A 15,463-nucleotide genomic window follows, 5' to 3' on the forward strand; every position below is an offset into this window, starting at 1 on the left:
TTAAGAGACCTTAAAATAAAGTGTTAACAAGTTTTGTAATGGGGTCACTATAAACTGACAAAAAAAAAAAATACATTATTTAAAAATATGTGTGTGTATGTGTGTGTGTGTGTGTGTGTGTGTGTGTGTGTAAGTATCTCTTGTGAGTAGGTTTGGGTGAGTGTGTGTTTGTTTAGGTCAGTGACCTGCTCTGGTGGGGGGGAGATCAGTTCACGCTGCTGTCCATGATGCGAATGATGGGAATACTGTGGATGAATGTGTCCATCTTCATAATGTTCTGCCATGTGCTTCATCCTGCTGTGTGCCTGATGGGCAGTAAACAAATATCATATTAAAACCCTTGTCTCTATAAACACTGGTAAAAGTGAGAACAAAAGACAATTTTACCCAATTCCTTTATTTTGTATTACCTCATTTTAAAAAAATGGATAGAGTACAGATCACATTTTAACATCTCACACACTCTGTTTGTTCTAAAATTCTAATTGACTGGAGTAGAAAGTGTTTTCCAGTGAGCAATATTTAAAAACCCACAAATATTTCCTGCAATGCACAAATGTAGGAGATCCACAAATTGGAGTGTAAAACTGCTTTACCCAGAAATTGGTTCTGCAGTCAGAGAATCCCACTTCCATATATACATCTTTATTGGAAATGGTTTAAACAATATGTTTCAAACTTGTTCAGTGAACCATGAACAGTTATTGCACATGCACTTGTGGGAGTTATGACACACCACCCCAGGAGGAAAGGCTGAATCCAGATGCAGGAGTGAATTAATGTAGAGACTGAGATTAGAGGTATGCAAAAGTGAGAATGCAGAGATTGCACTAGCAAAAATGTGTAAGCCTTTGATTAAATTTAATAACGTAAAATATTCTAGTACTTAATATGTCCTCCATTACTTTAAGTATATTACTCTGACTCTTCTTGGCATTAAGTGTACAATTTCATGACAAATTGTCATATCTATCCTATTTAACTTCTGGAGGAGGATGACCTTAAATATCCTGATCGTTAATGGGAGAGTACTTTACTGGAGACTTTATTACCACTGAATTTTACTGTGGGAACCAGGTGTCAGACTGTGTCTCAGCATCATGTGTTTCCCCTCCTCTTGTGACCATATTTGGTGTTCCTGTCCTTGTTTAGTTAATTAGTCCCCAGCCCTGTGTAGTTAATTTCCTAGTCTCCCAGTGTTCTTAAGCCCTGTTTTTCCTTGCCCCTGTGTTCAGTCTTACATTGTCATTTTGGGTATGTTCGTCTGCTGACAGTTTGTCAATAAAGTATTTGTTCCACGTCTCCGTGTTTCCCTGGCCTTGATGACGCACCCGTGACAAAAGACTGAACCAAAACAGAAATGGAAGTCGCCGCTCCCATCCTCGCCCTTGCCCGACGTGATCTCCCCTTCTATGAGTTCGCGGGGGAGTTTTGTAAATTGGCCGCGGGAGTCGCGTTGGACAACGCGGCTATCCTCCACCTGTTCCGGCTCGAGGTCTCTTTCCACCGCCCCGTGGACCTTCCAGACACCACAGGATTGTACTGGAGGGAAGGGGTCTACCGGTGTCTGGGAAGCGTCCGGTCCCGAGTCGGAACCAGCCCGCTGTCCGCGACTCTCCCTCACACGCCGCCGTTCGCGGGGAAATTCTGGCCTGGAGGCCGTCCGTCCCTGTACTCTGCCCCCTGAGGCATCCAGAGCGCCCACCCCCCCTTGACGTTGGATGTTGTATGGCGCGGGACGCGCCTTACGGGAGAGGGGAGTACTGTCAGACTGTGTCTCAGCGTCATGTGTTTCCCCTCCTCTTGTGACCATATTTGGTGTTCCTGTCCACATTTACATTTACATTTACATTTAGTCATTTTGCAGACGCTTTTATCCAAAGCGACTTACAATTTGGGGAACACATGAAGCGATTCATCTTGAAGAGGCAATTCGACAAAGGAAGTGCTTGTAACACCAAGTCTCAGGCATTGTTTAAATAAGTACAAGCTAGCAAGGAAGGAATAAGTAAGGAGAAAGATTTTTTTTTTTTTTTTTTTTTTTTTTTATGTGTAGGTTGAAGTCAAGTAGTGTCGAAGAGATGAGTTTTCAGCTGTTGCTTGAAGATTGACAGGGATCCAGTACTCGAATATGGGTGGGAAGATCATTCCACCAGCCAGGAATGGTGAACGAGAATGTTCTGGAGAGTGATTTTGAGCCTCTTTGTGATGGTACCACGAGGCGCTCACTAGCAGATCTCAGACTTCTGGAGGATGTAGATTCTTAATAGTGAGTGCATGTAGGCGGGTGCTGAGCCTGTGGTTGTTCTATGAGCAAGCATCAGTGTCTTGAACTTGATGCGAGCTGCGATTGGTAGCCAATGCAATGAGATAAAGAGAGGTGTAACATGGGCTCTTTTGGGTTCCTTGAAGACCAGTCGTGCCGCCGCATTCTGAATCATTTGTAGAGGTTTGACTGTCCTTGTTTAGTTAATTAGTCCCCAGCCCTGTGTAGTTAATTTCCTAGTCTCCCAGTTTTCTTAAGCCCTATGTTTCCTTGCCCCTGTGTTCAGTCTTACATTGTCATTTTGGGTATGTTCGTCTGCTGGCAGTTTGTCAAAGTATTTGTTCCACGTCTCCGCGTTTCCCTGGCCTTGACGATGCACCCGTGACACCAGGAACTTCTCACTGAATTCCTTCTCTATCAACCCCATACTTTTTGAAGGCTGTTAGATCCCAAATGTTTCACTTGGTCTCATGAGACCAGAGTTTGATTTCCCAGAAGTCTATATTTTGTAATTTTGGGCCTTGGAAAAGGTTTAATGAGTATATAATGACAATGTATACACAGTATGTAAGTTTAATTATTATATAATGAGAATATAATAAAAATAAATTAGTTTATTTTGCTTTGGCTACAGTAGTTTGCTCCTGTGTGGACAACAACCATGCATTTCACTTCTGGAGATGGCATTGTCTACTGCAGAGAAGAGGAAGATAGATGCTGTTTTCACAGATGGACCCGTCACCCTTGTTTTTGTAAATTATAACAATACTGGTAACACTTTAGTATAGGGACCAATTCTCACTATAACTGGTTGCCTATTAGCATGCCTATAATTAACATATTGGCTGCTTATTAGTGCATACAAAACTGCATAAAAAACAAAGGTGCTAATTATCGGACCAAAAACCTCCACATGTAATAACCTAGAACACTGTCTAACACTTGATTGCTGCTCTGTCAATTCTTTGTCATCAGTTATGGAAACTAGGTGTGCTATTTGATAGCAATCTTTTCTCCGAAAGCCACGTTTCTAGCATCTGTAAAACTGCATTTTTTCATCTCAAAAGCATATCTAAATTGCGTCCTATGCTCTCAATGTCAAATGCAGAAATGTTAAAGGTGCCATAGAATGAAAAACTGTCTTTACCTTGGCATAGTTAAATAATAACAGTTCTGTACATGGAAATGACATACGTTGAGCCTCAAACACCATAGTTTCCTCCTTCATATGTAAATCTTGTGATTTAAAAAAGACCACTGAAAAACAGGCGAACCAGAACATAACACTGACTGTTACGCAACAGTCAGGATCACTACGCCCCCAACATTTGCATAAACCCGCTTATGTTCTAGGCCAGCCGCCCGAACCATCAGAAGTTCTGCAGCCAGGTATTGTAAATAAACAAGTGCAGACAACAGCGAAAATGGCAGTCCATGGAAATAAATGTTACGTTCCAGGCTGTGCAGGGGATGTGAAGTGCAGGGATGGGTTGGTGTCTGTGTTCAGAAAGGCACAGAAAGCAAATAACACGTTCTAATAAAATAACGCGAGCCACTAAAGGGACATGGTTAGCTCCTTGCTAGCTGTAGCCTGTTACAGTACATAAGATTTCACTTACCACATAAATAGAGTAAGGAGAGATGACTGAGGATGATGGCGAATAATTTACAGATCCTGAGCACCACTGACAAGCATCTGATCTTGTGAAATGTGTGGTAAGTACTGCCGCTCCATAGTATAAACAGAGTTTGTGTGATCGCGTATCTTGAAAGTGAAACTATAACGCGATCAACCGATCATTCAAAAGCCGTTTCAATGCCTCGCATATTAATAACGGCTCCCTGATGCCTGCGTTTTATAAACTGTATAATTACCCCACGATATAACTGCAAGATAAAGTATTTAAATATATATTTTCCTCCCTGTGTTTCCTTCCTGCTTGATGAGCCATACTGTGAAACAGCCAGTCAGAGCAGAGCTCAACATTGAACAGCACTGTGAAACAGCCAATCAGAGCCGAGCTTATTATTATTCATGACACTGCCAAATAAGCCAATAACAGACCGTTTCATTCTAGGGAGAAATCCTAGGGTTGTAAATGCACATGTAAAATCGTTTCTGGAGATTTTTTGCCCTTACCTAAGCCACATACCTTTTATGTAGATATCAGAGAACAATTTAAAATACTGTATCAATGCATTCTGCCTTGAGGTGCGCCTACCACCACCTGCTTTTCTTGTGTTTGTTCTAAGTTCCCTTGCCTCGGCCACAGAGGCAGTCCCTGGTTCTCTCGTCCCAGCAATGATGGCCAACCCTAGCTCCCTTATCGTGGACAGGGTGACCACTCTTGAATCCCGCCTTCCAGATTCCTTTCTCGCTGCCGGCCATCCTGGATGGGAGGAAGGGACCCCAGACCTTAGAATACTTATTAAAAGACTTGGTTTCATTAAACCGTATTTTCTCAAGGTGTATGACAGAGGCCATCTCAGCAAGCCATCTCTGAAAACATGGGGGAGCAGTGGATTTCCACTCCCTCAATATGATTCTCTTGGCCACCACCATGCCCAACACTAATGCCAACTGCAAATAATAAGGCAAAGATTAAACTGTATCAGAGTAGCCAAAGATGGCCAGTTCCACTTCAGGCAAGAAAGCCTGGTCATATGCCGCAGAGTACCACAAAAATATATCCTGCCAATACCTATGGAGTTTTGGGCAGAACCAAAAAGAATTAGATAAAGTTCCCTCTGCGCCCTGACATCATAAACTGGAGATACTGCTGGGTAGATCTTGTGGAGTTTGACTTTAGAGTAGTGCAGCCTGTATACAATTTTAAACTGAATTAATTGAAGTCTTGCATTGATAGAACAGCTATGTATTCTCTGCAGGATTTCAGACCAGAGGTCGTCAGATAGATTGATGCTAGCATCCTTTTCCCAAGCTACCTTACGATAATCAGAAGAAATGTTAAAAATGAGATAAAAATGAGAGTGAGAAAGACCATATTTACTAAGAAGGTGATCAAAAGAGGCAAAGCGACCATCTGTGCATAGTTCATTAGATGTAGAAAGACCATTATTATTCCACAATTGAAAGATTCTGTCGCTCAGAGTGGGTGTAAAATTATGATTCTTTTACAAATGGGAGAATATAGAGAAGGCTTTGTGATACCAATAAATTTCTTAATTTGTTTCGATATTCTTAAAGAGCTATGTACTACAAAATTTTTAGAAATGCTCTTTAAAGGAGCATTTAAACTGGCAAGTAATAAAGCAGGGAGAGAGCTCTTGTTTATAGAATGAGATTCCATGTGAAAATCAGCAGTCTCATTAAAACAGGGTTATGGCCATTCCAGTCCTCTTACCTGTACCCTATAGAAAATGAGTGGGGTGAACTGAAGGGAAGAAGCACCAACATTTAGCTGGGAATCTAAAGGGTCTGGATGAAGGAATGGTCTCTGATCTCATGTCAGGTGTTTCCCTAACCTCATCAGGCATTATAGGAGAAAATGTAGAGCTGTTAAACTGGAGGTTTCAAAAAGTATTGAATAAAAGGGTGCCGTTAATTGTGGCCAATATGTATTAGAGAAAAATATTTATTTCATAATGATATTTCCCCCCCATTTTGAATTCTTATTATCCAATGAAAGGTTAGATTTTTGTGAATTTTTAAATAAAAGATCAAAATTTAATTTTAATATTACATATAATTCTCACATCCTTATTTGATCATATTTACCAAGGGTGCCGATATTTTTGGCCATGACTGTATAAAGAATCAACCTTTCTAACTGAACTTAAATATCACCAGTAACAGATCAAAGAAGGGAGTAAACACTGTAATAAAAATTGTCTAGTACACCCCATCATATCACCCCCCATCCACAACCGTTTCCCCAATTGAAATGGCAAAACTCACCCATCACCAGGAAGGTAGCGGAGCAAAGGCAGAAAAAAACAAACAACACAAAGGGACTTACTCATTAAGCTGTATGAAAAAAAAAAAAAAAACAAGTCTCAATCGCTCTCCCCTGCTGCTGACAAAATACCAAACATATAAAAAGTACCGTCAAACTCTGATAGAATCGAGGATTAACTTCAATGAATGACATAACTATCCATCCTAATCAGACCAATGCAATAGTACAATAAATCAGGATCACTAAAGAGAAGTCATTTGTAAAATAAAAAGTTGATCACAAAAAAAAAAAAAAAAGAGAAGTCATTTGTTAGATAGAGAGTCCGCATATTTTTGTGCTTCTTCTGGTGAATCAAAAATCGATACAGAGTCCTTGTATTTAACCCGCAATCTTGCAGGAAAGTGAAGAGAACAAGACACACCCGCTTCCTTCAAAACTTTCAGCACTGATCCGAATGCGCAACGTTTGGAGGCCATCTCCGCCGTATAGTCCGGAAAGATGTGCACCTGTTTCCCCTTGTAATACAGCGGAGCGTTGTCACGGCTCAGACGGAGGATCAGGTCTTTGTCGTGGTCGTGATGCAGCTTCGCAATAATCGGACGCGGCCTCTTGTCTTCTGTAGGCTTCAGTTGTAGCGACCTGTGGGCGCGATCCACCTTGATGGGTTTCGGAAACTTGTCTTGGCCGAATAGCGTAGAGATTGACCCTGCTCCGCTCCTTCTTTTATCCCCACAAATTTCAAATTAAGCAGACTTGAGCGGCCCTCCAGGTCAGTGGTTCCCTAAGGGGGGCGCCAGAGTTCACAGCGGGGGCGCGGGAGCAGATATACTTTGAGGTAGGGCTGGGTGAAAAAACATAACTATAAATATAGTGATATAATCTTCCTCAATAAAACGATTTCGATTTAAATATTCAAAAATTAAATATTCGATTGATTTTTTTTTTTTTTTTTAAGTTTATGCGCCAAAAGCAGAACAAAACAGCACCTACTCATTTGAACCGTACCACATGGACCATTTACCCGCTCGGTTCAAACAATGGCGCAGCGCAGAGTGAGCTGACTAGAGCAGATGTGTTTACTCACTGATCACGCAACCACGAAACAGCGCTGTGAGATCCAATGTGAACTGAAGTGCTTGAATTTAGCGAAGAACACAAATGACTGGTATAAACTAGTATCAGTCAATATCTGTCAACTGATATAAACTAGTTTAAATCCAGATAAAAGTGCTGACAAACAGCAGAAAAACACTGTGTGCAACGATACTGTCGGAAGGCTTTTCAATTTACAAATCGCCATCATTTACCATGGATTTACTGTAGTAACACTAACTGCACCATGGTATTGTGGCAGAAATGTGGGATATTTATATCAAATTTATTATATTAATGCAGACATGTATTAAATGACTAATGGAATGGAATTACATTTAAGTGTGCACAATATTTGTGAATTTATGTATTTAGACTACTGTTTTTCATACAAATAGGCTACCTAGAAACCAAATAGTTGCATTTTTACCACAGTATTGAGGTGCTATATATGTGGTTTTAACTCTTATCATGATGTAAATGTATCCTACTATGGAAGAATAATGGTTAATTGTAATAAAACTCAAACAGTCAGAAAAATTAAATTTCACCATATAAAAAAAGGAGGTTGTTACAATTTTTTACATATTTTGATAATGAACATACATTTACATCTGCATCCTAACTCAAACTACTACTACTGTTAACTCAATGTCAAATGTGCATTTGTAAGAGACAAAAAATGAATATCATTATTGCATATATATACAGTATATATATATATATATATATATATACTGTATATATATATATAGGTGCATCTCAATAAATTAGAATGTCATGAAAAAATTTTTTCATGTAAGTTATTTCAAAAAGTGAAACTTTCATATATTTTAGATTCATTCCATGTAAAGTAAAACATTTCAAAAGTTTTTTTTGTTTTAATTTTGATGATTAGAGCTTACAGCTCATGAAAGTCAAAAATCAGTCTCTTAAAATATTAGAATATTTACATTTGAGTTTCAATAAATGACCATCCCTACAGTATAAATTCCGGGTATCTCTTGTTCTTTGAAACCACAATAATGGAAAAGACTGCTGACTTGGCAATGGTCCAGAAGACGAACATTGACGCCCTCCACAAAGAGGGTAAGTCACAGAGGGTCATTACTGAAAAGTGTGGCTGTTTACAGAGTGCTGTATCAAAGCATATTAAATGCAAAGTTGACTGGAAGGAAGAATTTGGGTAGGAAAACGTGCACAAGCAACAGTGATGACTGCAAGCTTGAGAATACTGTCAAGCAAAGCTGATTCAAACACTTGTGAGAGCTTCACAAGGAGTGAACTGAAGCTGAAGTCAGTGCATCAAGAGTCACCACGCTCAGACGTCTTCAGGAAAAGCCAAGCCACTTCTGAACCAGAGACAACGTCAGAAGCATCTTAACTGGGCTGTGGAGAAAAAGAACTGGACCATGTTGCTTGAAGTCCAGTGTGAAGTTTCCACAGTCAGTGATGATTTGGGCTGCCATGTCATCTGCTGGTGTTGGTCCACTGTGTTTTCTGAAGTCCACAGTCAACGCAGCCATCTACCAGGAAATTTTAGAGCACTTCATGCTTCCTTCTGCTGACAAGCTTTATGGAGATGCTGATTTCATTTTCCAGCAGGACTTGGCACCTGCCCACACTGCCAAAGGTACCAAAAGCTGGTTCAATGACCATGGTGTTGGTGTGCTTGACTGGCCAGCAAACTCGCCTGACCTGTATTGTCAAGAGTAAGATGACAGACACCAGACCAAACAATGCAGATGACCTGAAGGCCGCTATCAAAGCAACCTGGGCTTCCATACCACCTCAGCAGTGCCACAAACTGATCACCTCCATGCCACACCGAATTGAGGCAGTAATTAAAGCAAAAGGAGCCCCTACCAAGTATTGAGTACATATACAGTAAATGAACATACTTTCCAGAAGGCCAACAATTCACTAAAAATGTTTTTTTATTGGTCTTATGAAGTATTCTAATTTGTTGAGATAGTGAATTGGTGGGTTTTTGTTAAATGTGAGCCAAAATCAATACAATTAAAAGAACCAAAGACTTAAACTACTTTAGTCTGTGTGCATTGAATTTATTTAATACATGAGTTTCACAATTTGAGTTAAATTACTGAAATAAATTAACTTTTCCATGACATTATAATTTATTGAGATTCACTTGTATATATATATATATATATATATATATATATATATATATATATATATATATGCTGTCACACATTGGATGGAGAGGCACACGAGGATGATTATAGTAAGAGTTTCTTTATTAAACAAACTGAAGGCGACGTCAAAAGGTAAGTGCAATAACTCAGAGTTCAATGAAGCTCAATAAACTGAGGAATTAATCGTCCATTAATCGTCCTTATCTTTCCCTTTTAGGAGAATCAACTGGAGGAAGACATCCACGGAGCCACAGGGATCCAGCAGGTAAGTGATGAGACAGGCGAAGAGCTTGTAACCTTGAGACCAGTCAACGAAGGAATGAGTAGACCTTTATAATAAAATACCTAACTACATAATACTGTCACGGACCAGTCAGGCCCTTCACTCCACCAATCACATCGCTCCACATCCCCTGAGTATTAATCACACTCACCTGCACCTGATCACCATGCCAATCACCAGCACTATAAAGGATCACCACACACACACTTCAGCGTCCGATCTCGTCATTGCTACGTGGACTCAACCTCTTGGTATCCTGTATCTGAAAAGACCATATCCTCCTGAAAATCTAAGAAATACTTACCCTGTCTGACTTACCTGCTGTGTTCTCCCACCTTGTGTCCTCCTCCCTTCATAGAGCTCCGTCCTCGAAGTGTGTGTGTGTCTCCCCGAATCGATCCTGTCTCGTCTCCCCGTACGCCTGAGGAAAAGAGAGGAATCTCAAGCACATCATACTACCCGTTTGATTTACCATTCTGAAGTCACCTACTCACCTTGCAAGAAACCTAAAGTAACCTGAGTGTCTCACCTGTTTTAATAAACACCTAATTCTCCTTTACCATCTTCGTGTCAGAGTCCATCCATAACAGAAGATCGGACCTACACCGTCACACAGGATGAGCACTCCGGACCCCTTCCAAGAGCTGGTGGATTCTCTTAAAAGTTCAAGTTCAAGTTGAGCTTTATTGTCATTCTGCTACATGTGTGGACATATAGTGGAACGAAATGTCGTGTCTCGCAGGACCACGGTGCTACATACTAGTTAGACATGAGATACACATACAGCAATGCAAATATGGGGGAAAAAAACAAAAACACAATAGGGCTATACAACAGTTTAACCATCTGACTATACATATACTATAAATACTACTATACCTAGTTGACTACACATACACAAACTGAGACTGTACAAGAACTTTACATAAATACTGTACATGAAATAGTGCTAAAGAGATATTTGTACATGAAATTGTGCAGGAAATATATATTTTTTTACATTAAATTGTTCAGAAGAGAGATTTTGTGGGAAGCAGCGCATAGTGCAAAAGACTTAGTAGTGCAATGCTCCAGTAAACATTATTTTATAGTGCAATATTCAAGTAAACATATATTATCTTATTGAGTCTTTGTTGCAGGGAGTGTTTATAGAAAGTGTCTAGTGTGCATATAGTGGGACGAGTGCGTTACTACAGGTGGTTTGTATAGCCCACTCACCTGTGTGTAGCACACCCAGAATTGCACTTAGGAGAAATTTGTCAATAGTTATTTATAGTTGGGGGCTGAGGTGTTCATGGTTTCAGAGCGGGACAGGGAGATTGGAGTTAAGAGCTCTCACAGCCTGGGGAAAGAAGCTGTTGAGCAATCTGACAGAACGAGCTTTGATACTCCGGTACCTTTTCCTGATGGCAGGAGCTGGAAGAGGTTGTGGGAGGGTGGGTGGGGTCCTTCACGATGCTGGAGGCCTTGCTGGAGCATCGTGCAAGGAAAATGTCCAGGATGGAGGGAAGAGGGGCACCGATGATCTTTGCGGCAGTGTACACTGTCCGTTGTAGGGTCTTGCGGTCAGCAGCATTGCAGTTCCCATACCAGACAGTGATGCAGCTGGTCAGCACACTCTCAATGGTGCCCCTGTAAAAGGTGGTGAGGATGGGTGGAGGGAGACTTGCCCTTTTCAGCCGACGGAGAAAGTAGAGGCGCTGTTGTCCCTTCTTGTTGAGTGACGTGACGTTGGTGGTCCAGGTGAGATCCTTTGTGATGTGCACCCCCAGGAATTTAGTGCTACCGACTCTCTCCACGGTTGAGCCGTCGATGGTCAGTGGGGGGTGGTCAACAGAGTTTCTCCTGAAGTCCATCACAACCTCTTTTGTCTTACTCACATTGAGGGACAGGTTGTTAGCACCACACCATTCAGCCAGCTGTGCCACTTCCTCTCTGTAGTGCGTTTCATCATTGTTGCTGATGAGGCCTACCACAGTTGTGTCATCAGCAAACTTGATGATGTGGTTGGAGCTGGACTTGGCAGTGCAGTCGTGGGTCAGCAGCGTGAAGAGCAGCGGGCTGAGCACACAGCCTTGTGGGGCCCCTGTGCTCAGTGTGGTAGTGCTCGAGGTGTTGCGGCCGATACGGACTGACTGAGGTCTTGCAGTTAAAAAGTCCAGGATCCAGTTACAGAGGGAGGTGTTAATGCCCAGCAGGTTTAGTTTGTGGATGAGCTGTTGTGGGATTATTGTATTGAATGCTGAGCTGAAGTCGATGAACAGCATTCTTACATAGGAGTCTTTCTGTTCCAGGTGAGTAAGAGCTAGGTGGAGAGTGGTGGATATTGCATCGTCCGTGGGCAGTTTGGACGATATGCAAACTGGAATGGGTCCAGCGTGCTTGGGAGACTGGACTTGATGTGATGCATGACTAACCTCTCAAAGCACTTCATCATGATTGGGGTCAGTGCTATGGGACGATAGTCATTCAGACAGGACACATGTGACTTCTTTGGTACTGGGATTATGGAGGTGGATTTGAGACACGTGGGGACGACTGCCTGGCTCAGCGAGATGTTGAAGATGTCTGTTAAGACATTCGTCAGCTGTGCAGCACAGTCTTCAGTACACGCCCAGGTATGTTGTCAGGGCCCGCAGCCTTCGTGGGTTAATCCTGGATAGGGTCTTCCTTACATCGGCTGGGGAGAGACAGAGTACCTGGTCGTTTGGAGATGTGGGTAGTTTCTGTGCAGGTGTGTCGTTCTGTATCTCAAATCGTGAGTAGAAGTGGTTGAGTGCCTCTGGTAGGGATGTGTCATCGCCACTGGCCTGTGGCGGGCCTTGTAGTCAGTGATGGTCTGGATGGCTTGCCACAGGGTCCGAGTGTCTTTACTGTCGCTGAAGTTGTTGTTGATTTTTTTAGCATACTGATGTTTTGCCTTCTTGATGCCATGAGACAGATTGGCTCTTGCTGTTTTGAGGGCTGCTTTATCTCCTGATCTGAATGCTTCATCTCTGGTCTTTAGCAGCCCACGAACCTCTGCTGTCATCCATGGCTTCTGGTTGGCTCGTGTGGTGATGGTCTTGGTGACTGTCACATCATCTATGCACTTTTTGATGTAAGCAGTCACAGTTTCAGTGTACTCCTGTAGGTCTGTGTGGTTGTTGTAGGTGGCCGCCTCTTTAAACATGTTCCAGTCTGTGTCCTGGAAGCAGTCCTGCAGTGCTGAGGTGGCATTTTCTGGCCATACCGTGATTTGCTTTTGAACCGGTTTGGTGAGTTTCAGAAGTGGTCTGTATGCTGGGATTAGCATAACAGAGATGTGATCCAGTACCCGAGGTGGGGCGGGTTCAGCTTTGTATGCATTTTCTCTATTGTATAAACAAAGTCCAGTGTGTTATTTCCCTTGTTGCAAAGTTCACATGTTGGTAGAACTTTGGCAAAACTGTCTTTAAGTTTGCGTGGTTGAAGTCACCGGCTATGATGAAAAAGCCGTCGGGGTTATTTGTTTGTTGTTCGCTGATGGCGCTGTACAGCTCATGAAGCGCCCTTTGCATTTGCACACGGGGGGATGTAAACCGCGACAATAACAATGGCCGTGAACTCCCGCGGCAGATAGAACGGTCGACACTTCACAAACATAAACTCCACCAGCGATGAACAGTGTTTTGATACTAACGCAGCATTGTTACACCAATCTTTGTTGATATACACACACAAGCCACCGCCATGAGTCTTACCAGACAGTGATGAATCTCTGTCCGCTCGGTAGCAGTTTAGCCCGTGCAGCTGAATGGCGGAGTCCGGGATGTTGTCCTTTAGCCATGTTTCAGTGAAAACAAACACACAACAATCCCTTGCCTCATGCTGTGTAGACAGACTGAGTTGAATTAAGTCCAGTTTGTTTTCCAGAGAGCGAACGTTTGAGAGCATGAGTGTTGGAAGAGCCGGTCTTGAGGGGTTAGCCCTTAGCCTGGCTCGTATACCTCCCACCGGCCGTCCTCTCTCACACCGCTATGCGCCGCCTTGTGCGGGTAGCGTCAGTAGGCGAGGCCGCGGTCTCGAGGTCCGGCTCCAGCAGTAAACAAAGGCCTCGTAGCTTCTCAGTAGCCGCGGCGAGTTTGTGTTTGTATGTGTTGTTGATATCCAAAAGGCTTTGGCGATCATAGATATATCCCGGAGTGATCTCCCGATGAATTAGCGGTAAATTGACATTGTTTGGAGACGAACAGACGACATTAAAAGACATAAAAGCACCGTCTTTGGGACCCGGAGAAGCCGCTGCGTCTGAGCGCGCCGCCATCTTGGATTTTTGAAAGTTTTGAAAGTTGCTCCTACAACCACCAGCTCCACCACCACAACCACCGTCCAACACCACCGTGAGCACTACTTCCCCAATCGTGTTTGCCAGTCCTGTGGCCAGACCAGCGCCCTTCTCTGGTTCGGCGGAGGATTGCGATGGCTTCATTCTCCAAAGCACCCTGAACATGAATCTGCACCCTCATATTTTCACAACGGATCAATCCAAAATAGCATACATCGTCACCTCTCACTGGACCTGCCCTGAAATGGGCCGAAACTATCCTGAACCAAGCTGGACCCGCAACCCAAAGATTCAATCACTTCATTCATCACTTCAAAGAAGTATTTAGTCTATCGCCTGCAGATTCCACTGTTGGTGAACAGCTATATCGACTTCGTCAAGGTACTCACACCATCCAGCAGTATGCTTTACAGTTCCGCACTCTGGCAGCCGCTAGCGGCTGGAACGAACCATCACTCATCACTGCATTTAGACAGGGTTTAAACCCTCGCCTCCGTCTTCACCTCAGTGCCTACGATGACAATTATGGTCTGGGGAAAATTTATCCAACTCGCTATTCGTTGTTCTAATCGTATCCAATCTTGTTCCTTGGATCACACCACCGCCATCGCAACTCCTCCTCCTCCTCGCCGACCAGAGATGGAAGACCCTCCAGAACCAATGCAAACTAATGTGACCCGTCTATCCTTATCAGAACGACAACGCCGTATAACCCACAGATTATGCCTCTACTGCGGAGATGATGGACATCGAGTGCTGGAGTGCCCCTTGCGACCACCACGAATCTTGGTGAGTTCTGTCCTCACTCCACTTCCAAAACTCAAACCTCTCTCAACTCACGCCTTGCTTACTGCCTGTTCCAATGTGTTCTCAGTCACAGTCCTCCTCGACTCTGGTTCCGCGGGGAACTTGGTTCTGGAGGGTTCAACGGTAGACATCATTCTGGGTCGACCGTGGCTGGTGCAGCACGACCCACATCTGTCTTGGAGGACAGGAGAGGTCCTAAAGTGGGGTGAGAAGTGCTTCCATAAATGTTTTCCCAACCTACCTAAACCGAGAAGACTCAAGCAATCTCTTATAACAGTTGGTACCACATCCATTGAAAGCCCTCACCAGAACTTATCCGTCAATATACCTCCGTGCTATTCCCACTTTAGTGACGTCTTCTGTCCGAAGAGGGCTGCCCAGCTACCCCCACATCGGCCATGGGACTGTGCGATCGATCTCCTCCCGGGTGAGCCAGTACCACAAGGCAAAATTTATCCACTATCTCCTCCGGAGCAAAAGGCCATGGAGAAGTACATTACGGAGGCTTTACAGCAAGGTTACATAGTACCATCTACCTCCCCTGCTGCTTCCAGCTTTTTCTTCGTGGGCAAGAAGGACGGTGGCCTACGCCCTTGCATTGATTACCGTAAACTCAATGAAATCACTGTA

General features: G+C 43.1%; 1 protein-coding gene across 1 annotated transcript in view; it reads right to left on the minus strand.

Moving 5' to 3' along the window:
- Positions 1 to 15,463, minus strand: part of LOC131546034 (ERC protein 2) — a 96,565-nt gene that overhangs the window by 11,399 nt on the left and 69,703 nt on the right. Inside the window, exon 12 of the mRNA XM_058785331.1 lies at positions 186 to 305. Coding sequence (XP_058641314.1) covers positions 186 to 305 — 120 coding nt within the window. The remainder of the gene's footprint in view (positions 1 to 185; positions 306 to 15,463) is intronic.

Source organism: Onychostoma macrolepis, chromosome 08, assembly GCF_012432095.1.
Source record: "Onychostoma macrolepis isolate SWU-2019 chromosome 08, ASM1243209v1, whole genome shotgun sequence".
Classification (NCBI taxonomy): domain Eukaryota; kingdom Metazoa; phylum Chordata; class Actinopteri; order Cypriniformes; family Cyprinidae; genus Onychostoma; species Onychostoma macrolepis.